The sequence below is a fragment of the Paramisgurnus dabryanus genome, chromosome 6, assembly GCF_030506205.2.
Source record: "Paramisgurnus dabryanus chromosome 6, PD_genome_1.1, whole genome shotgun sequence".
Lineage (NCBI taxonomy): Eukaryota > Metazoa > Chordata > Actinopteri > Cypriniformes > Cobitidae > Paramisgurnus > Paramisgurnus dabryanus.
The window spans coordinates 48,022,052-48,048,255 of NC_133342.1; the positions used below are offsets into that span (position 1 = coordinate 48,022,052).

General features: G+C 37.5%; 1 protein-coding gene across 1 annotated transcript in view; it reads left to right on the top strand.

Moving 5' to 3' along the window:
• The first annotated feature begins 6,133 nt into the window (after positions 1 to 6,133).
• Positions 6,134 to 26,204, top strand: part of dsg2l (desmoglein 2 like) — a 62,301-nt gene continuing 42,230 nt past the window's right edge. The window contains exons 1-5 of the mRNA XM_065272961.2: positions 6,134 to 6,264; positions 6,782 to 6,904; positions 8,855 to 9,010; positions 15,989 to 16,130; positions 21,138 to 21,298. Of these exons, the coding sequence (XP_065129033.1) occupies positions 6,217 to 6,264; positions 6,782 to 6,904; positions 8,855 to 9,010; positions 15,989 to 16,130; positions 21,138 to 21,298 (630 nt within the window). The 5' untranslated portion in view covers positions 6,134 to 6,216. The remainder of the gene's footprint in view (positions 6,265 to 6,781; positions 6,905 to 8,854; positions 9,011 to 15,988; positions 16,131 to 21,137; positions 21,299 to 26,204) is intronic.

Genomic DNA, 26,204 nt, shown 5'->3' on the forward strand with positions numbered 1-26,204 from the left:
GTGGGCAGTTGAAAAGTGGCACCATTATTTGGAGGGTGTACCTTTTGTGGTATACACTGACCATGCAGCTCTGACGTGGGCCTTTAATTCTCCAAAGACCACTTCTCGACTCACAAGGTGGACTTTGAGGCTACAACGGTTTCAGTTCCAAGTTCAATATAGAAAGGGCAGAATGAATGTGGTACCAGATGCCCTATCTAGATCTGTTGAAGATCATGCTGTTTTGGCTGCATATGTGGTGAAGACCTCATTGTGGAACTTTAACTTACCAAGTTCGCTGGCTGAGATACAAGTTGCCCAAGAACAAGATGAGCAAATTAAGGAATTAATGGGAAAAGTGGATGGAAAGGATGAGAAAAGTGACAGAATAAGATGGGAAATCCAACAGGGTGTACTCTACCGAATTATTCCAAACGCTGATGGTGTTAAGTACCAGCTGGTAGTCCCAAAATCCCTTACCCCTACTTTCCTAGGCTATTTCCATGACAACCCCTTAGGAGCTCATCTAGGGAAAATGAAAACTCTTCTTAAAATTTTGGAGGTGGCCTGGTGGCCAGATGTCCGAAAGGATGTGTGGCAACATGTGAAAGAATGTGTTGTGTGTCAACAGTACAAACCTTCAAATACCAAACCCCTGGGGTTTCTTCAATCAACTGAAGTGAACGAACCTGGTCACATGCTTGGCATCGATCTCATGGGGCCATTTCCAAAAAGTAAGAAGGGCAACATTTATCTCCTTGTGGTGGTTGACTATTTCACAAAGTGGGTGGAGCTATTCCCTTTAAGAGATGGTAAGACTCCACGCATTTGTAGGATTTTGAAGGATGAAATCTTTAATCGATGGGGCGTGCCCAAGTACATTCTTTCTGATAGAGGCCCACAGTTTCTTAGTCAGCTCTTGGTTGATCTGTGCAAAAACTGGGGTGTTACTCAGAAACTAACTACAAGTTATCACCCACAGACAAACCTCACAGAGCGAGTCAACAAAACTCTGAAAACCATGATGGCTTCTTATGTGGGGGAAAATCACAGAGAGTGGGACAAGTGGCTATCTGAGTTCAGATTTGCACTGAATAATGCCAAACATGAAACTACCAACAAGACACCTGCAGAACTCACTTTAGGAAGACCCCTGCAGGGTCCATTGGAGAGACTTATCAATTATTCTCCAAATCCCTCTCAATTTTCCTATTCTATAATAGAAAGGCAACAACTACTTGCTGAAGAGGTTAAAAGATCTGTGAGGAAAGCTCAACTTCGACAAGCCAGGCATTACAATACCCACAGGAGAGATGTACACTTTCAAGTGGGAGATCTGGTCTGGGTAAGGGCTCATCCTCTTTCCAAGGCTTCTGATTATTTCTCCTCTAAACTAGCCCCAAGGTGGTCAGGGCCAGCCAGGGTGAAGATGAAGCTTGGGCCAGTGAATTACAGAGTCAGATGGATTCATCCAGATGATAAGGAAGATACAGTGAATGTTGTCAATTTAAAACCTTTCTGGGGAACTCTCCCTATGTGGCCGCTGGCAGGGGGGGGACTCTGTAGCCTTGCTACATTATTAAGGCCCACAAAAAATATTATGCATATATTTTTGCTTTTCTGGTGTTTAAAAAAAGCATAATTTTGTTAATGCATATATATGATTTTATTTGTGTTTCAGGCCTTAATTTAAGTTCACTGTTTATTTAAGCTGGTGGTGTTTGAGTTTGCCTTATCTAAAACATCCTTTATGTGGTTAATTTTGAGGACTTTTAGGTTGAAACCCTATTGTAGGGGAAGAGACTTTTATTTTAAAGGATTACACCTGGGAGGAAGGAAGGCCTAAAATAAAGTAGGAAATGGTTAGAGATGGAGCATGCTGTTCAAACCTACAATGTGATTCTGGAGGATTTCCTTAGTTTTTGAAATCCCTTTTCTAGAATATTTGTGTCTCCTTGTTGAACTATAAGTGGATTTAATTGCTGCTGAGTTTCAAGAGACAATTGGATTTTTTGGGGGGTTTTTCCTTCAACATTTTAATGGACGATCTTGGGATTTATCAATTTTTTCCTGGATTACTCACGTTTCTAAAAGGTCTGAGCGAGGACCTAACTAAGGACTAACAAAAGACAATGAGCTAAGTGTTGGAAATTTTGTATTTGTATTTTCTATTCTAATATATGCATATGAATTTAATCCTGTGGTGTGTGATTTAGCTGTGTCTATTTTGATCATCCTCACCAGATCTTTCCTATTTAGTAACACACAGTATTTGAGTTCCTGAACTTTATTGTAACTAAGAGGTTAAATGATTTATTCAAACAGACTTGTTACAATATCTCACTTAAACAACACCTGCCAGTACAAGAAGAAGAAGAAGAACAACAGCACACGGTGGAAGGAGGATCCCAAGACGTGCGCAAAGTTACACAAATTCAGTGCCCACTGACACTTTCAGTGGACACAATGGGCCATCCCTCGTGTACACAAACTTGCACATTTGGACGTGCGCGCGGTGTTGTGCAGCGCATTCTTTGTAACTTTGCGTGTTGGGTAACACTGCTGTTTGTGCTTTATTGTCATGTAAAAGCAATCACACTGTGGCAGTAATTTATTCAAAAATAAAAACTTACCTGAATATTAGGTACATTTAGTGAATATTAGGTAAATGTAGTAAATAAATCTTTTTACTGTGGTCTGTGGCAATTTTTGATTCCTATTTGAAAAGTAAAGGTTTGAACTAAAGCATAAATATAAATTTCGAGTAAAACTAATAAAATTGTGTATATCATTTCATGCAGCCTAAAAGATTTCTGAATCTTCTCACACTTACCTGACAGGACTGACCTGTATGTGTTCTTCAATCTGATATATTCGCATTAAGACTCATCACTTACACATTACCAGTATACACATTAAGATGAACAAAGATTATTATGAAACAATGCTTTCACAGAGAGCCTGTGTGAATGCTGAAGCTCTTATCAGTTAATAATTCACTTGTGTTTGAAGATGTTAAAACAGAACCACTCCTTTATGAGGGCAAAGATTTCTTGAAAGTCAGTATGATACAAAGCCATCATAGTATTAACTGTTTGAGCAAAAGGTCATTGTCATGTCTAGAAATCCAGAGCTCTACAAGACCTGTATCTGACCTGTCATCTGATGTCAGAATGATTGATGAAGTATTGTTATGAGATCTGTATCTAACACCTCATATATCTGCAGTATTGACTGGGGCTACTCATGCAGACAACACGAGTCATTGACATTCACCTATGAAGTGGATGAGTGAACGAGTTAGCGGTTTTCACACGGTCATCACAGCAGAAATCTATCTATCTATCACTATATTTATCTATCTATCACTTTCATGACCTCTTAAAAATGGGGATGGGGGTTAAAGAGTGACAGTCTGCATTTGTTTTGCACTAAAATTATATTATACATATACTATAGTATACATGTAAAACAACATAAGGATAATTTGAAGATTTATTTGAGGAAAACCCTTCTCTACTTTCAGCAACGTTCCAATGCTTCCTCATATGTTTTACTTTAGGAAACCTAAGTTAGCTAACCAACAAACTATAGTAAGATGGTAATAATTTAAACATGAATTTTCATGAAGTATCAGAATTCATAAGTAAATAGCGACATCTCTAGCTATTAATAGCCATTTTGACATGATGTTGCTATGAGATTAATGGAGAAGTTTCCACCACTAATATGGCGGTGTAGTTGACCCATGATCTAGCAGACAATGCGTGATCTAGTATTTCTTTAATGTCTGTGACTCCAGAATGGGATTATGCCGTTGTGATTTATTTTGCTGCGTTATGTTGTTTTACCCACAGTGCCTGATATTGTCGATGCTGCTTTGCGATGAGAAATGAAATTCCTCCATCCGGCTGTTGTTAAATTTCCAGCTACATATAATATATATATAATTTTGCCGTAGCAGCAACTGAGCTTTCTAATGCCATTATTAATAGTGCTGATTGATTTAACTTCCCTGTCTACCTGTGCAGATATCAACAGCGCAATGAGTTGTAGGTTGCCAAGTTGAGGTCAAAAAATTGTTAAAAATTGTATGATGTTTTTTATACAAGATCTGGCAACTGGACAACCTTGGAATAATATATTAATGTGATTTATATAACGAGGTAGGGCCATACAAATTACAAAAGCTTCCCTAAATAGCAAAACGGGAGGTGGGTGGGAGATAGGTGTGAAATACAGGAGACTCCCGGGAAAAATGAGATGGTCCTCACTGCAGAACACGACATCCAGGGGGCGAGGTTGAATCTAGATCCAACTCCTCCCACTTTACATACTTTGCTCCGCCAAATGAATCAGTATATTTGCGTTGTTGCAGCCTGCAATTAGTTGCAACCTGTTGCCAATATTTGCTCTTATCAATTTAAGTGTACGTTTGATTAAAAATATAGTCGAGAAAGATTCATAATTTAGAAAGTATCACAGTTAGGTGTAAGGGGAGGTAAGGGACATGTTCTCCACAGGGTGATATCACTGAATGGATTTATTTATAAAACAGTGGCTTTTGGAAAATCAGACATGTAATCACTTTTTTGTCATTGTATCATCACTCATACACTTTCATTGTAAAATTGAATAGAGGTGGATGAACAATGTCTTTCCAATTATGTATTTTTCATTTTGTTGTTTGTTTGTCAATGTTTATGTGACTATTATGTGCATCTTTTCATTTTCATTTATAGTGAATGAATGCTGCATGATTGTTTGTCATTTTTATGTTAGTCTTATGTCACTTGTCTAGGGACAACAGATGAAAATTAGTTATTTTGGCATATTTACATGGTGTATTTTATACAACAATGTTCATGAATATGCATGGTCCCTATCAAATAAACCAATAAAATAAACATATTCAAGTTGTGATGTGTTCATGTTGGTTTTGATATCAGTTACTGTCCTTGCATATCTGTCCTTACTGTAGCCTACTTATTGTGTTTCCAGCACAGCCATTATTCTCACATCAGATGCAGAAAAATGTGCACTCACACCAACATACGTGACCCATCACATCTCTCACTGTAGGACTCCCTGCTGAAAAAACAGCATACCAGCAAATGTTGTGTTTTGGTGCTGGTTTGCTAGTGAACACCAGCTAAACCAGCACCAAACCAGCATTAGCACCAGCATCCCATGCTGGTCATACCAGCATATGTTGTGTTTTGGTGCTGGTATGCTGTGACCACCACCAGCATAGACCAGCATAATTCCCATGCTGGTCCATGCTGGTTTGATGCTGTTTTTTTTTCAGCAGGGCTGTGGTACTGCTAGTCAATAAAGTTGACTTAATCACAGCCTTCACTTCTCATTCAGCCATCAACATGTTTACTGAGAACTGGATTCACGCAGAGATACTGTAGGCTACTCCCTCTGCTATCTCTCACACCCATAGACAGTAAAAGAGAAACACACCCCACGGGTCAGTCACAGGAGGTGGAATGATTTTGCTGTAAATATACTCCCTTATCTTCACTAAGCACTAATTCTTTCATGTAATTACCATTACATTCACTATAAAACATAACCCTGCTGAAAAAACCAGCATACCAGCAAGACCAGCATATGTTGTGTTTTGGTGCTGGTTTGCTTGTGAACACCAGCTAAACCAGCATCAGCACCAGCATAAGCACCAGCTAAACCAGCACCAAACCAGCATTAGCACCAGCTAAACCAGCATTAGTACCAGCATCCCATGCTGGTCATACCAGCATATGTTGTGTTTTGGTGCTGGTATGCTGGGACCACCAGCTAAACCAGCATAGACCAGCATGATTCCCATGCTGGTCCATGCTGGTTTGATGCTGTTTTTTTCAGCAGGGATCATCCCCCAAATCCACTAGATAATCTGGATTTCTGCTCACAGACTTTAGTAACTTCATCATTCACCTGAGAAGCTCTACTGCTGAATTCTGCAGTCATGGTTAGATGCCAACTGCATTTCGTTGCCTTGTTTTCTTGTTTGCAATGACAATAAAGTTAAATCTAATCTTAAAACGTAAGTGTTTATGTAAACCTGTAATGAGGGCTGAGGTTCTCATGTACGCGCGTAGGGGTGGACGGTGGTTAGCGCGCATCCAAACTCCGCCCTCCGCCTCTGCTGACTCCCTTCAGTGCTGCTGATCTCAGTGCAGTCCGAGACGAGTCAAAGATCCGCGAGTAACGGAGCAGCAGGAGCCCATAATGTCGAAGTTTTGCGTCTATACACTGCTCATATTACTGCTGTTAGCGGTGAGTCAAACACTTTTACACAACACTACACTTCACACGAATAACAGCAGCGCTTGTTTGTGTTTGTTTGTTTTTCTTCGTAAAACTCCGTTTGGTCCGGGAATAAATGTTACACTATTCATTAACATACAGTGTTTTTGAGGATTATATTCTTCTATATACAGTATGAGCAGAACGAGTGTAAAGTAAAGTTTCCTGACAATAGGCTATTGCTGGTCATTTACACACATATGTGTGATAGTGGTCGGGGAGGGGCTCGTGAACTTCACTTGACATTCTTCATCGCATGAACAATAAGTGTTGCTCAGCTGGGGTCAGAAGTTTAACAATGCCTTTCTTCACAATCTTAACAATAATAAACATAAAACACAGAGGGATCCCAGAACATAAACATTGCATTTTGTTTTTTCTTATGAAATAGGTTTTTACAGCAGTATACTAAAAATATTTTGCAGATTTGACTTCTGCAGTGTATGAGCTGTATTGTTACTGATGAGTTGTGTTTGTGTTTTTATAGATAATGGGAGCTGTACCATCAGCAGGAATACAGCAAAAAATCCGACAGAAGCGAGAATGGATCATTCCACCCCGAAAACTGACGGAAAATGTGAATTATATGCATTTGGATTACATTGCTAAAGTAAGATCTTTATCACTTCTGCTGTTATCTCTGGAGTTATTTTGCAGGATCTGAACAATAGGACTGCACTTTGTCTTAAATGGGTTTAATCTAAAGTAATGTTATGAGGAAAGAAGCACAGAGTCAGGGTTTAATATGAGTAAACTCATCCAGTATAACATCACGACAACACCACACATTATATGACAGTTGTAAACAGGGGCGCCGCTAGCAATTTTGGGCCCTATGAAAGAATAGGGGGTCAGGCCCCCACCATACCCATTTCACACCAAACATCCAATCCAACCTACTGTAGCTATTCAAAATCTTTGTCTGTAATTTAATAATACAGAACTATTTATTTTGATATTGTTTTGACCACAGTTATCAGTATTTATAGACACCTACAATGTCTGCAGCTAAGATAATTTATTGTTCAATGTAAATTTAATTGAAAAATACAGTACATTAAATCAAATATTCAGAGAAAATGCAACATTCTTAAAGATTAAAGATAAATGTGACCATGCCTGTGAAAACCCAGCTGAAGTATTTATTTGTGATTTACTGTTTTCCACATAAAATCATCCTATATAATGTAAAGAACATTTTGTGAAAATATGAACTTGATATATTTAATGTTGACTGAGTAATGTCATGTCAGCGATTGAAATCATAGTGAAATTAATGCTTGAAATTAAACTGTGATGCTTTTTATTTCACAATAAGATTTGAGGCTTTAGTCTGATTTTCACATGCAGTCTCAGTGACATACTTGAGCTGTTACACACATACCATTGTAACATTTAAAAATGGCGAACAACAACAATGCATCTTTTCTATACCTTATGCCTCAAATAAGACTGGATCAAAAATGCTTGATCAAAGCCTGTATTATAATTATTAGCATTATTTATAAGGTAAAGTACAAGTTTCACACACCAGCAGCTTCAGTAATGCAAAAATAACGACAGATCATTGAAACTGTGAACTTGAGAAAACAGCTATACTGTTATTAAATGATTCTTCAGACTGTTTATTAATCAACGGGGCTCTAAAATGAAATGAATGACAACTATAGCAGATTACGAAAGATTTCCATTGATTTCTTAAACCTGTTGCAAGGTGAGAAGCTTTAATAACTGGACTAGTTTAGCCTTAGTTGCATTTCAGTTTTATCACAATCAACTCGATTCACGACTGCATAAAAATCCTTCCTCCTTGGCATATTGCGTTATAAAACATTGGAGTGTTTAACCGATCGCATTTCTAGTTTATGTTAATTAGCTTATATGGGCTACGTTAAATAAAACAGCTTATAAGGGCTGACTTCGCGTTAGAATCATAACACAAAACAGGGAACGTAAATCACCTTGTTTATTTTTAAACTGAGGTGAACAGAGCGAAGACTTTACAGTGGAAAGAAAACTGCATTGTATTGCTCCAGCGTCACATTGTGTAAACTGCATTTTTAGTAAGGAAGTGCACATATTCAGATATCATAGGAAATAGCAGTAAATACACACACCTTGCTCTCTTCTGAAGTTCACGCGCACTGTGAGACCGTGGATTGAAGACGGCGCTAACACGCAGAGTAAAGACGGGGGCGGAGCTAAAAGGGCTCAGCTTAAGGGGGTTGCGTTTGCGGCACAGTCCTTGGCTGGGGCCCTCAAAAGTTAATGGGCCCTTAGAATCGTCCTAACTTTTCCCCCCTTTACGGCGCCCCTGGTTGTAAAACTACAGGCAGTCATATAAAAAGGGTACATTAAACTTAATTTCATTATAATGTGTCTCTGTTCCTTTAAAAGCTTAAATTCTGTAAATCCGGCATTGCTTTAACTTTTTTATGTAATTGAAATAAAAATAAATTCCCTTCATTCTGTAGTTAATAACTGTGAGAGGAGAATCTAAACTTTTTAAGGAGGATCTGTTTGTGGATTGAGGTGATCCTTTGATAAATATTGTTTTCAGATCCGATCAGATGAAGAGACCAGGACGAGTATAAGGTATTCTCTGACGGGACCAGGTGCTGATCAGCCCCCATTCAACTTATTCACGGTTGGAAGTCAGAACGGTTTGGTCAAGATTCATGGAGTGTTAGACCGAGAGGAAAGGGCCTTTTATCACGTGAGCATGATTTCTTTCATCTGTTACATCTTATCATAAATATTTCTTGCATATGCACAGCTTTTTTATTTGATAATATTCTCTTGAGGTCCACCTATTGTATCATATCATAATTTAAAGGTTATATTTGCTCTCCTGGTTTTAACCCTCTCTGTTGTGATGAGTGTATCATGTCGCTGTGATTGATGTTTTGCACAGTTTTGCACACGACTCTCAAAGTCTCGTTGTGGTTCAACAACAGACACACATTAAACACACACTTATCGTGGTCTAAACCAATCAGAGATAGTGACAGGCAGAACTCTTCCCTCCTGCTTCCTCACAAATATGAGCCGCGGTTGTGGACAAATGTGAAGCGAATGCCGCAAGAGAGACCAAAAGTGCACGAGAGAGACCGAATCAAAATGAGAAAGGGCGAGTGTGTGTGTGTGTTTGGGCAAAACAGAGCAAGTGTGCGTGAGATAAGGAAGCCTAAATACATTGAAGCACCTTTACCTAAAGCCCTTTTCACACAGATTTTCCGTAAGATACACGGGACAGGCATCCTGGAATTTTACGGGACCGCTTGATATTTTATTCATTCACACTGCCAAGTTTACACGGCTTCTGATGGTCCCGGAAAGACACGTGACCTGTTGAAAGTCCCGCCCTCTCTTCTACGCAGCGTCTGAAGTTTGCATATTATTTATTATTTCTCTCTCCAGAAACAACAGCGTGCATTTTTGTTTATGATAAGACTACAAAGGAGCGCGTGAATGCACAGTTCTATTCTGGTGAATGATCTCAGCTTCAGAGTGTTATTTGACAAGCTCCCTGATTTCTGCTTTGATACAGTTTTCAGACATTTCTCATCGTGATTGTTTATATGCATTTAAAACCCGCATTTTGAGGAGCTGAACAATATATCTCGTTGGGATGACATGCGGGTATTTTCGTTTATTATAGCTCAAATGAGCACGTGACGCGATATTCTTTTATGCTGCTGAATGATCTCCGTTTCAACGCAGTAAGTAACGAGCTAACTTACCTGATATCCGCTTCAGTCTAGTATGCTGACATTTCTCGTAGTGAATGTTGTAAATCCCTGATTTTAAAGAGTTGAACCAACTTCATGTTGCCATGACACGCGCGTCCTCACTACGGCACGTGCGTCATTGTTTATGCGTCTCATATATCATTTCCTGATAACTGCTTCAATCTAGTTTGCAACATTTCTCGTGGTGAATGTTTATATACATGTTATCTCTCGTTGTAAGGAGCTGAACCATAACTTGTGTTGTGATGATGATGCGCGCGTCCTCACTTCGACACGCCCTTTATGGCATTCTTGTTCACACAGAGGGTTATCCGCGTATCTTACTAGGTCCTCTTTCCGGCAACGATCCCAGAAGATTAACGGAACGAGTTTTTGTTCACACAGACGCTTGTCTGGCAATTTTACGGGTATTTTCTGGGACCAGAGGTCTGTGTGAATGAGGTTTATGTTACATGGGATGTGGTAAAAAAATTGGGTGCACCTAACTTGGTGTTAGGACCCACACAGACTACAGGGTGAGGACCCCTGCTGGTTTCACTAAGAGGCTGTTTACACTTGGCATTAACATGCGTTTTCATCGATCGGATCACAAGTGGACGACGTTAATGCCAGGTGTAAACGTTGTTCAAAACGTTTTGAATGCATCCACTTTCGACCACCTTCAGAGGTGTTATAGACGTCTAACATCTTATTTGGGCAAAAACGACATGTAACCAAATTCAAGTTACTTTTGTTGGGTTACTCATAGCCGAACTATAGTTGGTTCAGGAAAATGACAACGCCTATCCTTCTTCGTTGAGGTACTCCTCTTAGTAGGTCATCCGGGTACTTTTTGCCTCCTGTTTTTTTCTTTTTTTACTTACTCGCTTCGCCTACTGATTTTCACATGGAAGTAGGTGATTTCGGATGCAGGTATAGAAAATGTAGCCTGGTCCAACCAGACTCTCGTACATTCATTTCATTTGTACAGAGAGTCTGGCCACGCTCCATTGGAAAGCGTTACTTCCGTTAAGGAGGGTCCATTGTTGAAGTTTAAAACTATTGGATCTGCCCAGAGTACTCAGGATCTGCCAAAGCCAATCGCTAACGTGAGGTCGTGACGTATATCATGCACCGAAACCGGACGGAAACAACAAGTCAGAATAATCAGACAAACAAAACTTAGCAAACCTGGTTCTTGCTCCGGCTTTAACTTCTGTATATTCGGCAGTTTTGCAACAACGGCCCGAATAGCTTTTCTCACGTCTTTCTCCGCTGCCATTACTGAACTACAACTCAAACTGACGCGCGACCTCTACGTCATCGTTCTTAGCCACCCCCATCTGTTCGCTGATTGGTCCTGCAGATTTTTGCAGGAGAAAACGAAACTCTATAGAGAAATCCCAGACGTACTGCTGAAGGGAAATGAAAATTAAGCGGAAGCACGTAGGAGGGCGGAGCCAGGCTATAGAAAATGTGCAAAAGCCCTAAAACATAGCACCATTTTGTACATTTACATACAAACAATTTATGAAAACAGTAACTGTAAATGCAATATCAGTAATTTACAACAATAATTGACAATAATGAATTTTATGTCTTAAATGTGCGGCCCTTTCAAAAAAATCAATTTTTATGCATTGCTTCATAATACATGGATGGTTAGATGACGGATGATGGATGGATGAATGTGTGGATATCTATCTATTATTGGCAGATATATAAACAATATTCACCTTTAGTATACAGACAGAATTTGATTGAATTATTTGTGTTTAAACTAAATTTTCTAGCAGGTGTTACAACAAAACCCTCTGTTTGTTACAACGAACCCCACCTATGGGGTAAGTTGTCACGTTTGCACTCCTACCAATAACAGTAGGTCCCACAAACAAACTTCAAGTGTTAAGCAGAAATGTGTGTGTGTGTGTTAATTGTGTCAAAAAAATGATTCATCTAATATTTTTGAAATGATTAATCCAAAACCAAAATGCATTATGATGTGCCCTGCCCGGCTCTCCCCTACTCGCAACATTTCACAGGTAGATGTTTTAAAGTCACAAGTGTAGCACATTTTACAAACATGATGAACCCTTGGCAAAAAACAAACAGCATAAAAATAAATTTAGAGCCCCACAGAAAGACAACCTAAGCCTTTTAACTCTAGTCCATGCCAGAAAGTTGAAAGAATAGTTTTCAACACAGACACTTCCTCCTTTTGTTAGCATTACCCACCTTAGCATATATCATACTAAACATTATATGTGAACTGTGCTGGCAAAATGAGTGGGAATGTGCACGGTCTAATTTTAAGCTGTAGGGAAAAGAAAGGAGTTTTCATAAAAATAAGTACAATAAGCCCTCTTCTAGCGATCTCAATGCTCTAAATATATTCATTGAACATCTAAAATCATCTTTATTTCTATGTTTTCTGAGAGGTGTTCCTTCCTAAATGCTTAATCTCCATGCACGTCTGACTTTTTGCATACCCGCCATCATCCTGTTTAAACAATTTCCCGTATTTCTCCCATATTTTTTGTCCTTCTATAAAAAAATCCAACTGGTCGTATTTAATGTTTTCTACATTTACCTCGGGTAAAGGAGGTGGCAGTATATTTGTAAAATATTAATCAAACGACACCGCAAATTAATCGAGATAAAGAAAAGCTTCCCAAGGATGGGTGGAGGTTGACATTTGGATGTGCGGCTAGTGTGTGTGGCCAGGTGTGCATATTTTTTTGTAACTTTGCGTGTAGGGAAACACTGCTGTTTGTGCTTTAGTACTTCACTCAGAAAGTGTTAAGCAATGCAACGTCTGCGACCTATGTGTATAACAAGTCAAACATATATACAAGGTATACACAGCAAGTGATTTTCTTACTTAGTATTTTTTGTCTTGCTTTCAGTAAAAATATCTAAACATTCTTAAATCAAGATGCATTTTTTTGATGAGCAAAATGACCTGAGAAAATAAGTTTAGGGAAATTTTGGGGAAATTTCCCTTGTTTTCAAATCCCAATGTTGACAAGTAGGATTTTGGTTTAGTTTTAAAACATGCAGAAATTAGAAAATAAAGTGCAGGACTTGCTTGATGTTAAAAGAGCGACAAGACTTGAAAACAATCTTCCTTGTGCTGACTGACAGATCTGAAGCATGCACAGACCCCGATATATAGACATCTACACAGAATAACATAACGCTTTAAAAATATTTGTTTTGAGAAAAATTCTCACAGATATAATCTGTTATGTCTTAAGTAAATGTTTGGTTAACTCTTGGGAAAAATATCTGATGTGTAAGATTATATTAGATGCTTGCATTACAGCTGTCTGTCTCAATGTCAATCAAACAATAAAAGAAAAAAGTTGAACATATATTTTCCCCATAGATATTGTTTTTGACTTTGTCAACTTTAAACAGGTGTAGCTCTCTCATTTTTTTGTCAGATTCCAACAAATCATACATCATTTTGTAATAGAGAATGGAAAAATATAAATTACTATTTGCTCATCCTCACTCAATGCAAGGTATAAATGATGAGATCTGAATTTAGCTTAAAGAACCCTAACGCATTGATCTGTTGGATCTATGGATGTGATGATATAATGGTGTGGACAATATTTTCTGAGCACATTAATAACAATTGAGCATTGTTTAAATTCCACAACCAGCAACAGTATTGTAGCTGACCATGTACTTGTTTTAATGACCATGGTCTATACCCGACAGACCCTCTTTAAATAGGTACTTCTAACAAGATAACACAACATGCCACAAAGCACACATCATCTGGAAATAGTTTCAGGAACATGACAATGGCTTCATTGTGTCCTCTACACTCACCAGATCTGAATCCAGTGCAACACCTTTCGTAGATTCACAGCAGCCCAACAAATCTGCAGCTGTGTGATGAAGCAGAAGAGTATTTACATGACTTTGTTGAATCCTCTTGGCAGTAATAGGCTATGTTTACATTAATGCGTTTATCCTTTAAAACGCGTTACTTTTGCTACGTTTACGCCTTTCATCTACACTACATCACCGTTTTCGACCCTCATAAACGGATTCGTTCGCAAACGCTGAAGACCCTGTTTTAGTTTGAGAACTCAGACGTTGCTCTGAGTGTAAATGAACATAGACGGAGTCTTATGTAAACGAACAGCTGATGTTAACGTGACAGCGCATCATTTTCAAAGTAAAAATTATTTTATTCATGTAAATGTTGGTTTGTTACGGAGGTTTTGCCAAAAATAGTAAACATCTACCAACCAGCTATTATAAACGCTATATCGGATAGTTTTAACATGTATCCTTATAGATAATGTCTGTTTTATATGAATGTTTGAGTATTGTTGGGTTTAATGTGTTTATGTTTTGTTTAAATGTAGTTAGCTTATGAAAGATAGACTGTAATTTTAAATGCCATATAGGCGTTGCAAAGGCCAATATGAAGGGAGAATTGTAATGGGTCAGACATTATTTTCCAGTTTAATGTAAGTTTTGTTTGCTACTTTAAAATGAATTTCGTTTCAGATAATTTGTCTCTTAATTTTAATCGATGTTTTGTTGATAAGTTTTGTGAATATAAATTAATAAAAACAATAAACTCAACGTCATTAATATTTAATGCTCGTTTAGGCGCTTGGCTTTTAGCTATTTGTGTGTTGCTAGCGGAGGACGTGCACGGACCTCGCACACTTTTAAAAATTAATTCAATAAGCATTTCTGGTAAAGGCTAAAGCAATACTTCACTTCATACTATGTTTGATTGAAGTTTGAATTTGCTGATTTATTTTTGCTTCAAGTTCGCTACTGTTCAGTACTGTTCACTTGAATGCTTTCTTTTTAAATCATAAAGACCTTTCTGTTTAGTTATAAAATAAAAATTAACCTATTAATCATATTAATATGTTGTAGGGGGGAGCTAGAACAGTATAAGTGTTTATGTTTTGTTTAAATTTAGTTAGCTTACGAAAGATAGACTGTAATTTTAAATGCCATATAGGCGTTGTAAAGGCTAATATGAAGGGAGAATTGTAATGGGTCAGAAATTCTTTTCCAGTTTAATGTAAGTTTTGTTTGCTACTTTAAAATGAATTTCGTTTCAGATAATTTGTCTCTTAATTTGAATCGATGTTTTGTTGATAAGTTTTGTGAATATAAATTAATAAAAACAATAAACTCATCGTCATTAATATATAATGCTCTTTTAGGCGTTGCGCTTTTAGCTATTTGTGTATTGCTAGCGGAGGACGTGCACGGACCTCGCACACTTTTAAAAATTAATGCAATAAGCATTTCTGGTAGGCTAAATTAATACTTCACCTCTTACTATGTTTGATAGAAGTTTGCATTTGCTAAAATTTATTTTTTGCTTCAAGTTCGCTACTGTTTAGTACTGTTCACTTGAATGCTTTCTTTTTAAATCATAAAGACATTTCTGTTTAGTTATAAAATAAAAATTAACCTATTAATCATATTAATATGTTGTAGGGGGTAGATAGAACAGTATAAGACTTTCCCAAACACATTTTTATAGGTTAAAAAATAGTGTCTGTTGTAGTGGCCGGCAAAGGATCTAGCTATGAATTTTTGTCAATATCGCACACCCCTAGGCTGCGTAAACGTGCAGGTAAGCTATTATTAGAGTAATAAGTTATTTTACACTTTTATGCGCATGCCCAGTTACATGATTGGTCATGTTTCATGCGTTTATGGTGGTGTATAGTGTGGATGAAGATTCTTTTTAAAATGCCAGTATAAACGAGGATCGTTTTCATTTTAAAATGCCGTTTTAAAACGCAAATGCTCTAATGTAAACATGGCCTTAGTGAGGTGTAACTAATAAAGTGACCACTCAGAGTATACCGGTTATGAGAAAGGGTAGACTGGGATTCATTAAGATTGTATTCAACATGTCTCATGTATTTTGTTAAATGTTTGGTGACTTTTTTGTGTTTCAGCTTCGAGGAGTGGCCAAGTTTCTGAATGGCAGTAATGCTGAGAAAGATATCGACTTGAGGATTGTGGTACTGGATCAGAATGACTGTGCTCCTGTATTTAACAGCCAGATGAGTGGATCTGTTCCTGAATTGAGCTCAAGAGGTACTGGGATTATTCATTGCATCAGGTCTACAGATTTCATTGTATAATTTATGTTTTTTAAGAATGGCGATATTTTGAGTGCACTGGTTATTATTGAGTCATAGTGTTGAATGACTGGATCTGAGAACTGTTTTATTGTATCGTAACTAATAGGGATGTCCCGATCAGGTTTTTTTGCCCTCGAGTCCGAGTCCGAGTCCGAGTCATTTGATTTTGAGTATCTGCCGATACCGAGTCCCGATCCGATACTTCTATAATACTTAAAAAAAAGAAGAGCGAAAAAACAGAACCAGGATGTTCCTTATGTCATGCCGCACGCATTGCTGTTTTTGTGTGGAGTCAAAAGGGTCTAACTCTGTCCCAGCGCATAACTATTGATGTGTTAAAAAATAATGAGAATATAGTATATATGTTCAGGGGTTAAAATGGGATTTGTTTTGTGGGGATGCTCTGTTGGGAGGGAGGGTTCGAGGGGTAACATGTTTAATCCTGATGACAGCAAAGCCACTGGTGTGTTTCAATGACATTTTGGACCTCTGATAGGATTTTATAAATTTCAGCTTTAAAGCTGTGCCACAGGTTGACCCAAACTTTAAAACCTGAACTTTAAATTATGCAAATCTATGAGTCTGACCCTATATGCATTTGTTGCACATGTCATTATGCACAATTGATCAAACTTTATAGGAAGTTATAAGACTCAACCTCCTTGACTACTTCTAGGCATAAGATAGGCTACCCAAAAAGACTCAATTAACAATAAAACAACATACTGATTCAGCAATATGTCTTATAAATTAGCCATAGAGATTCCCTAAGCTGGTCAGCAGTTAGTTAAACAATCACTATAGTTAGGTTGTAATTTATTTGTATAATCAAAATACATTATTTTATTAAACTATACAATAAGTTGTATCCAGTTATCTAGTTAACATATTGTTTGATGATGATTGATATGGCTATACATACTTTAATACTTTGTTTCTAGACTTCTATTAAGTTTTTTCGACGTGTGCACCCTTCTTACCTCTCTCTCTATCTCTCATCTCTACAATGTGTAATGTGATCCTCCTGCGCGAATGTGCGTTCTTGAGGTTCTGAGTGAGACACGGAGCTGCGTGCTGATGTAGATTAACTGAGCACATAGTGACAAAAACGGTCGACGCGTCGTTTTAATGAGCGGTAAAAACCCGGTTTTGGGTGCACCGCATGCATGAGTGTGTGAAGCCTATGAATGAAAACACGTTTATTATTCGCGTCAGTTCACACGCACCAGCGCAGCGCGTACACTGGCGCGGAGCAGAGCGAGACCTTCAGTATGTGTGCTTGCCCAATTTAAACCCTGCATATGTATCCGAGTCCTGATCGAAAGATAACAGGTGTGTTCGACATCGGCTGTGGCTGGATGTAACCGATCGGCGAGATTAGCCGCGTGCAGGCGGGGAGGAGCTGAAAACGGAGACGTGAAGTCGGACGCGCTGTGGTTCCCATAGTTTGCGGCATTTACGTCAAGCATGGCTGATCACGTGCCTTTTGCTTGCTTAATCGGATTAAACAAGATTGAAAAATGTAAACTACATAAAAGTGGATTATACTGTTTTGAATGTCCGTGTATGAGCATGAGTGGAACTGAAGAGGCTTACAGCATCTGTTTTTACAAGAATAAAAAGTTCAAAATAAGCATAAATTATTTAAATACCAATGTAGTTGGGTCTACGTTTTGTATCCATTTTATTTTGATGAAGATGAAACAATATAACATCGCGACTACATGAAAATAGCTTTAACTGTTATAAAAATACAGATTTGTGAGCATTTGTGGAACTGAGGGCGTGAAAATAAGCACGAAACACACGTGATTGTTGTCATGTGGTGAATCTGACCAATGGTGAAACAGCTGTGTCGTCATTACAGCCCGTGCAGCTCCTCTTCGCAAACTGCGCTGGCTGACTCAGGCGGCTGATCTCGAATCGCTCTCGCGGTACTTAAAAACCACATGACACAGTCACGTGCCTGCAGCGCCAGCTTAAGTCGGACAAAAGTATGCACTAACCGGAATGCACTGCTTTAAGTCAGCCGCCGATCGGTCTGCGCAGCGCTGCATGAAGTCGAACACACCTAACGTCTGATTCCGATCGAGTCTGAAACCACGTGATCGGGGCCGATTTCCGATCACGTGATCGGATCGGGACATCCCTAGTAACTAATAATGCTTTCAAATAAGTAGTGATGGACTGAGTGAGTATTTTAAATGACAGCAACGATACCTTAACTCTTTCGCCGCCAGCATTTTTTATGATTTTCACAAAAGTTTAATGCCTTCCAGAAAATGGTTTGTGATTTGTTATTTTTGCAATGTTATAATGATCATATATAATTGTTTCTCAGTCTCTTTAATAGAATACATCCAGAAAATACAGGAAATGTGTATATAGTATTAAAAACTGTATAAAAATGTAAACTGATGTGTCAAGTTTTAGGGTAAACTCCCCTTCCCCTTGAGCAATAGCAGGCAGCTGCAGGATCTTTTAAACCTAAATTAAATTAAATTAAATCTTAATTTGTAGTTCTAATTAAATGACTTCAGGACTTCATTCTCCTCAAAAAAGCTCAAGATGTGTTTCGTGTCAAGAGAGGTCACACTAAATACTGACTGATGCCTAAAGAAGACATTTAGTTCTGAAAATTGTTTATTTTTTATTTTGTGTACATCTTTCCTGTATTTTCTGTTTGTATCTTAAAAAAAAGTATGGATATAAATATGGATGGACCTTAATTAATTTTGTTGCTAAAACAACAAAGCTGGTGGTGGTGGTTCACTGCTGCGTTCTTCACAAACTTTCAAGCAGCATTGGAAACTATTTTCCAAACCTGACCTCAGCGTTACATCACCACTTCTTATCAACCATCTGCTTCTGAACTACACTGCTTGATAAAAGAATAATAGTTTTGGATTTATTTTATATTTATTTGATTTGAACAAATTGCAAAGAAAACAAACCAAAAAAAGGGGTGTGAAATGTGATTTGAGGAGCTCAGAAGCGATAGCCTTTAAACCAGTACCTCTGTCAAAAATGAGATATTGATATTAACCCAATGCTCATATTATATTGCATGTATTATATGCTCTAGAGTTCTTAACGGGCATGAAAATGACAACCGGACATGGCCCGTGGCTTTGAAAGCCTGGACCTGTTGTAACCCGACACATCAACATAAATTATCTGCTCGACACCGACCGCCCCCCCCCCCTTTTTTTTTCTTCATTTACGTATTATCATGAACAGCAGACAGGAATTCAAATAAACCTTTTAACAATACAAACAACTGAAACAATAAACTTTAAATAATCTATATAAATGTGCCTTAAATAAAAATCACACAATAATAAAGAAAAAGAACTCAAACATCTACCCAGCCAACGGCTATTCTTCCTGTAGTAGAAGTTTTCTTTTTCCAACTACATCATCAGCGTTAGGTCTGCCCCCCCTCTCCGTGATGCACTTTGCACGCAGCAGCCAGACTTTCTTTACGATGAACAGCAGAGATGATTCATATTTTTTTCACTGAGCGGAAAAGATTATGCCCGAGGTCCGACCCAAGTCATTTGCTTATATTTTTGACCCAAACCCGCGGGGCCCGTTGGGTTTGTCGGACCGATCCCACCCATTGAGAAATCTAATATGTTCATCAAATACTTTCACTTCAAATTCGCTTAATCCTGACCTCAGGTCATTCAGAAACATCGGTTTGTTGGCAGAATCCATTGAAAGTCTGAAAAAAAAAATGTAAAAGCTAATTTACAAGAAAACATGTCAGATGCACTTAGAGGCTTTTGCATTTGTTTGTGGATAAGGTTTTAGAGGACAAAACAAAACAAATCAAATCACTATATTACAGACAAAACTTTAGGTACCACTTTGTAAACATTCTGTTCATAAATGGAGCTAAAATAATCCCAACATACTCAAGTATGAACTTGCTTATAGTAATTGTTTTTTTTTACACATCAGATTAAGGGCCAGATTAACAGCACCAGTGCAAACCGTCTGTTACGTCCCCGATGGTAAATAACAAGAAAGGAGTCAGAGAATGCAAATACAAATGATATTTTATTCCTAAGTTTTAAAAGATGAAAACAGCTGTCATTCACTTTAAACACTAAAAACCAATCATGGAATGGATAAATCCAAAAACGCCATGTCTGTGGACCAAATTCTGACGCTGAAGCACTGAAGATACCAGGGAGATTTTAAAGCCACTGTCACCTGTGCACTGGTGTGCCCAATTCTTGCATTTAGCTCACCTTTAATGAAACAAAGACATAACGGGAGAGGGAACAAAGCCCAAGGGGCGTGACACCATCATTTTGTCGTTAAATTGTGGTCTAGTTATTGTAGCGACTGACCTTATTGCATATGCATTTCTAAGATTTCCCTTTTCAGATTATTTAAATGATTCACACAATGTGATTTACTAATTTTGCACATGTAAAATTACTGGTATTTGCACCATTATTTAATGCCGAAAAGCATGTGCTAAATCATTTTGTCCTTGAATTGGCATGGCATAGATCATACAGTACGTGGTACACATCATAGGATTTTTTTAACACGTAACAGTTTATTTGTAATGCCAGAGGAACATATTATTTAAAATCATAGGTTTGCCATGCCATGTATTTTTTATTTGCTGGATGAAATAAAAGAGGAGTCGTCCCCACAGGTGTTTCATAATTTCTTGTAGATTTTTTTTCCTCCAGTTTTTTTTCATGATACTTTGGCTTTGTTAGCTGGGATTTAAACCCCAAATTTTCTGCTGTGATGTCTGTGGTGCTGAACTGAAGCGCATCAGCTACAGAGCAACATTTTGTGTATATTTGTGATTTTGTGAATTTTTTTGTGTATTTATAAGCTCTGACTTTGATGTGTAGTAAAAGGGTCTTTCTTTTTATTTTTAACTAATCTCTTGTCTTTTCTCCATCTCTATCTTTGTATCACAATCCAGACACATATGTAATGAGTATCACAGCAACAGATGCAGATGAAGAAGGAACGTTGCATTCAAAAATCACCTACAGTATCGTTGAACAGAGTCACCCTAACATGTTTAAAATTAATCAAGAGACCGGGGCCATATATGTCCAACTCCCAACACTTGACAGAGAGGTAAGCACTAACTAACATGACACAACAACAGCTTTTAGACAATACAATACAGTATTTGACCCCTGCTGACAAATTGGGTCAGAAAAGAATTTCATTTATTGATCAACAAGAGATAAAAAAATAGTTATTGTCATTCTGGATTAAAACATCTTTGAAATAAGTTGTTGGTATGATTTGTTGGAATCTGGCAACACCTGTTTGAAGTCGATAAGAATCAGCAAAGTACATTTTTAAAAATCAAGTTAAAGTTGAAGGTTTGACAACAAAATTACAGCATTCATACCTTAAAATCATGCTAATACCAATAGATTTGAAACACAAAGTCATAATTGTAACGTTGGTTGAAAGGAAGGCAAAGGCAGCAGATCCAAATGCACTTATTTATTAAAATAAAACAAGAAACAAGGTAAACCAGGCAAAACAGGTAAACATAACAGAACAAATTATGTTCAACTTTTGTCTTTCTTTTATTGTTTGATTGATATTAAGACAGACCGCTTTAACATCTACAGTAATTTTCACCGATCTATTATATATTAGCAATAACAACATAAACAAATGGCTTTCATAGAACAAGCGTAACTTCTGGTAAACTCCGCAAATAATCAATAACAACAGAGTCCTTTTAAAGTAGTTTATTTCTGATAACAAGCAAAATAAACAACAAGTAGATGACCTTAAAGCATATTAAAAAATACACTGAGCTAACATTTTTGTATAAAATGTGTCTGCATGCTTTGGATGTGTCTGAATATAGGATGATTTGTTTGAAAGCAGAGGGTCTGTTTTTCATTTGATATATTGTATGTTTATATTTAAAAAAGAACATTATCCTGAAGGCATTAAACTTTTGTGTGAAAATCATAAAAAATGCTGATGGTGCCTGGCACCTTTTTTAAATGCTGGTGGGGAAAGAGTTAAAGTTTAATTTTAGCTCATAGTACACCCTTCAATTGATCATTCAGAAAATCACAGTTGTAAGATTCAAAACATGAACACATCAGCACTTTCCCAGGTGCCACACTTTCACATCTTTTTACAAGTGCAGATGCAAGTTTATGTTCATCCACAATCTTTGAGACAACTTATCAATTAGGAAGCATTTTCTGATTGTGAGATTTTTCCGCTAAAATATTTTGGCTTTTACTATGACTATATTAGCTTTACTATATGGTTAATCTAAAAGCTAGTGTGCTTCGAAACAATGCCAAAAATATAAGCATTCAAAATTTAGCGTGACAAAAAAAGTTCAGAATTTCTATGACATCATTTTATACTTCAGCTTCAGCATCAATTCTTCTGTCCAGTCCAATGCTCAATATAGATCTTGAAGCACTCCGACTCCTACATTATAAATTACTTATTGATAAATTTACAAGGTCTTATAGGGAATGGCACAGAGTGCACTATGTAGGGAAAAAGAAATGATTCAGACAATGTAAATGTGCTTTGAATGAAGTCTGATATCGCCTCAGTGGCATGCGAGCTACAACAACGCATATACACAGTTGTGCTCTATCTGAGCGTTGTCCCCCCCTAAAATATCATTAAAATATGTGTACTGAAAATAATTTAATGATTTATAATACTTAAAATAGTTGTGTAAGAAGTAAAACAATAAAAATGCAAACGTTTTAAAATTTTTTATTCCCCCTCCCTTGCCTCACATTGGTTTGGTCCACTGCCAGCGCCGCTTTTACCGCACCACCGACACACAGTCCGGTGGTAGAGAACCAGTGCTGCCAACTTGGTGACTTTGTCGCTAGATTTAGCGACTTTTCAGACCCCTTTGGCGATTATTTTCAAAAAGCGACTAGTGACAAATCTAGCTACATTTTCTGGCATTGTTGGAGACTTTTGGAGACTTTGTGACTATAAAGCACTTATCATTCACTCTTCTCAGCGGGCTCCACCCCATCCCAAAACACTCACAGGTGGCCTAGTCCTCGCGCAGCAGAGCAGAGTTCCTCCCAGCTGCAGTAAGGCCTGGAGATGATGTTCATCTCTCCGCGTCCAGACGGCATACAGGGAACTACACTAACCTTTTCCACTGGTGGCACTTGCGCTACCAACTTTTTCAGTTACTGGCGCAAAATATGATTTGGTCGCACATATTTTTTTCAAGTTATATTAAGGCGCTCTGGATAATAATGAACAATAATGAAACTGTATTGCATACAGATATGCTTTTTATTTTACTTGCCATCTTTTAAACCACATGCCGCCTTGTTTTCTTAAACGTTGCAGTGTTTCCCACAGATCTGAAATTTACTTGGTGGTGGTAGCCGGTGAAAAGGGCAATTATTACCCCCTGACAAATAATGGTCTACTATACATGTGACGAAGAACTAATAATATGTGACACAACACAATACTTTGATTCATTGAAAATTAATATTAATTTCACATTATATTTCATCACTCTAACCACCCCAAACTTTCTTTGCCATTAACAAAGCTGACACTGTTTGTCAAAGCACCACGAAAACACTTACTGTTTTTGCACTGATATATGAAGCAATTAGACCCCTTTTATCAAACTCAATATAATACAATACTATGTATAGTTTATTAATAGACAGTGCAGGTCTATAGATTATAAATGTGACTGATGTTATGACTGATGTTATAATGGTAATAATTTCTATTAGATAGGCACTTTTACTGCTTTTGCTCTATCTTTCTATTTCTCTCTTGCCGATTTAAAAAGCTTAATCCACTCATTATTTCAGATTTAAAAGTCTACTTGCTGTCCCGGTGACAAACTTTACATTGCTTTGCTCGTTCAGTGCAATTGGCTTGACATTAGCATTGCTTTTTGCTACAATCTCTGTCCAAACTTAATATGGATATGGTTTTAGAAAAGATATGGTTTATTAATAATAAGATCATTTAAAAAATGTGAGAAAGCAAATGCAGCGCGTGGTCGTAACAAGAACCATCGCCATAGAAACCGGAGGCACGCTGAAACTGCACTCGAGCTTTAGCGCGGTAGCGCTCATGGCCGTTTTCCGATCGACTCGGGTTAAAAACACAACATTAATCAGACTTGGGACCCAAAGTAATTAAACTAGGACCTAACCGGACCCGACAGACCATTTAAAATATAAACCCGGAACCATACGGGTCCCGCGTCCTCAGTGAAGAAAGACCTCTGCTCAAGTTTAGAAACATGGAAGACACTGCGCTTCGCGTCGCACCTAATTCATTGAGAAACAGCTGAGCACGCAAACGCACACTGATAGGGAGAGACACGATGTGCTTTCACGCAAAATGAAGCCAACGTGTTGATGGCTCAGAGCATGTTATAAAACGTATTCTTAAAATCCACATTTCTGTTTTAATAAATGCTCATAGTAAATCATAGCATATTGTCTAAAACATTAGGTAGCACATTTGCGACCCATTAAAAATTAAGGTCGCAACGGCAGTTCAAAAGGTCGCATATGCGACCATTTTGGTCGCAGTGTAGCTCCCTGGGCATAATTGTGTATGCGGGAAGCCGGGGCTGCCTGATCCTGCGATGGCTTACATTTATGGCGGGTGGTCTTTTAATAAAATAAATCACTGTACAAAAAGAAATGTATTTGAGTAAGCTGAGAAGCAGCACATTCAGAACAGACAAAGTGTACAGAGCCGACACGTTAATAAGCTATATACCTACAAAACAACGTTTCCCATCACTTATCAGTTTATCCTCATATGTCTTAAAACTGGACTATTTGGACATATAAACATGAACATATTTTGTTTTATGAGAAACGAAGCAGATAAACGAACAAGAAAACATTTTTATGCATTCATGTGTATTAAAATTAAATTTGTGTCCGTTCATAGAGAAAGAGAAATGTTTTCTCTCTGTACACATTTCCTTGCAAGTACAATTTTGCCTGTATTAGTGTCCCCTTCAAAAATTATTGTCCCCCCAACATTAAGATGAAATTTTCGCCCCTGTATATATTGTTATAATGACATTAACTTTTTTGCTCACCAGCCAAAGTGGCTAGTTGTTTTCCAAAGTTACTAGCCACTCACCATTTTCACTCGCCACAATTTTGTTGTAGTAAAATACATTTTATATGATTAAACTTGACTTTGGCATCCTGAAATGACTTTAATTAAGAGTAGATTTACTTGATTTAGCTAGATTAGATTTTAAACCCTTTCAAATGCAGATTGACCACCCAAATTAATGTGCAACTGCAATTGCTAATGTTTTGGTCTGTAGCAAATGACTACTACCTATTTCTATGTTCTATTTAAGTGTTGAATGTCTGTTGTATTCTAACTGTTCTTTGTAAAGCGTCCTTGAGCATTGGAAAGGCGCTATAGAAAATAAACATATTATTATTATTAAGACTACATTTATTAGCTGGTATATACCAGGTATATCTGTACAATCATATCATATATTTAGCTGCATGAAAAACATGCTAGTAAGGCATCAATAGATTAACTTCTAATAAATATATTTAAAGTGGCGCTGGCTGTAGAAGATTAACCAAAAAGATAAACACAAAAACCCTCGACAAACACTTTAAATATTTATTATCAACAGCAGTAAATAATGTCAAGACACGTACATGAACTTTACTGTCAACTTGTTCATGCAAATTGTATTTTATAAGCTTGATCATGGTTTCTATTAAAAGGGATTTAAGACTTTAAGGCTGTTTAAGGTATAGCGGAAGATTTTCCCAAATTATTTAAAAGAACCGCCCCTCCACTTAAACAAAATGCACATGCGCAACACTCTACCTCAGTGGTTTTCAATCGGAAATTAAAAACTGGGTCGCCAGAAAGATTTCAAAAAAATGTTACAAAAATAATTTATTCAATTTTATTATAAAAACTATAATAATTACAACACACTTGAATAAAAGCACAGTAAAAAATCTTTTAAATA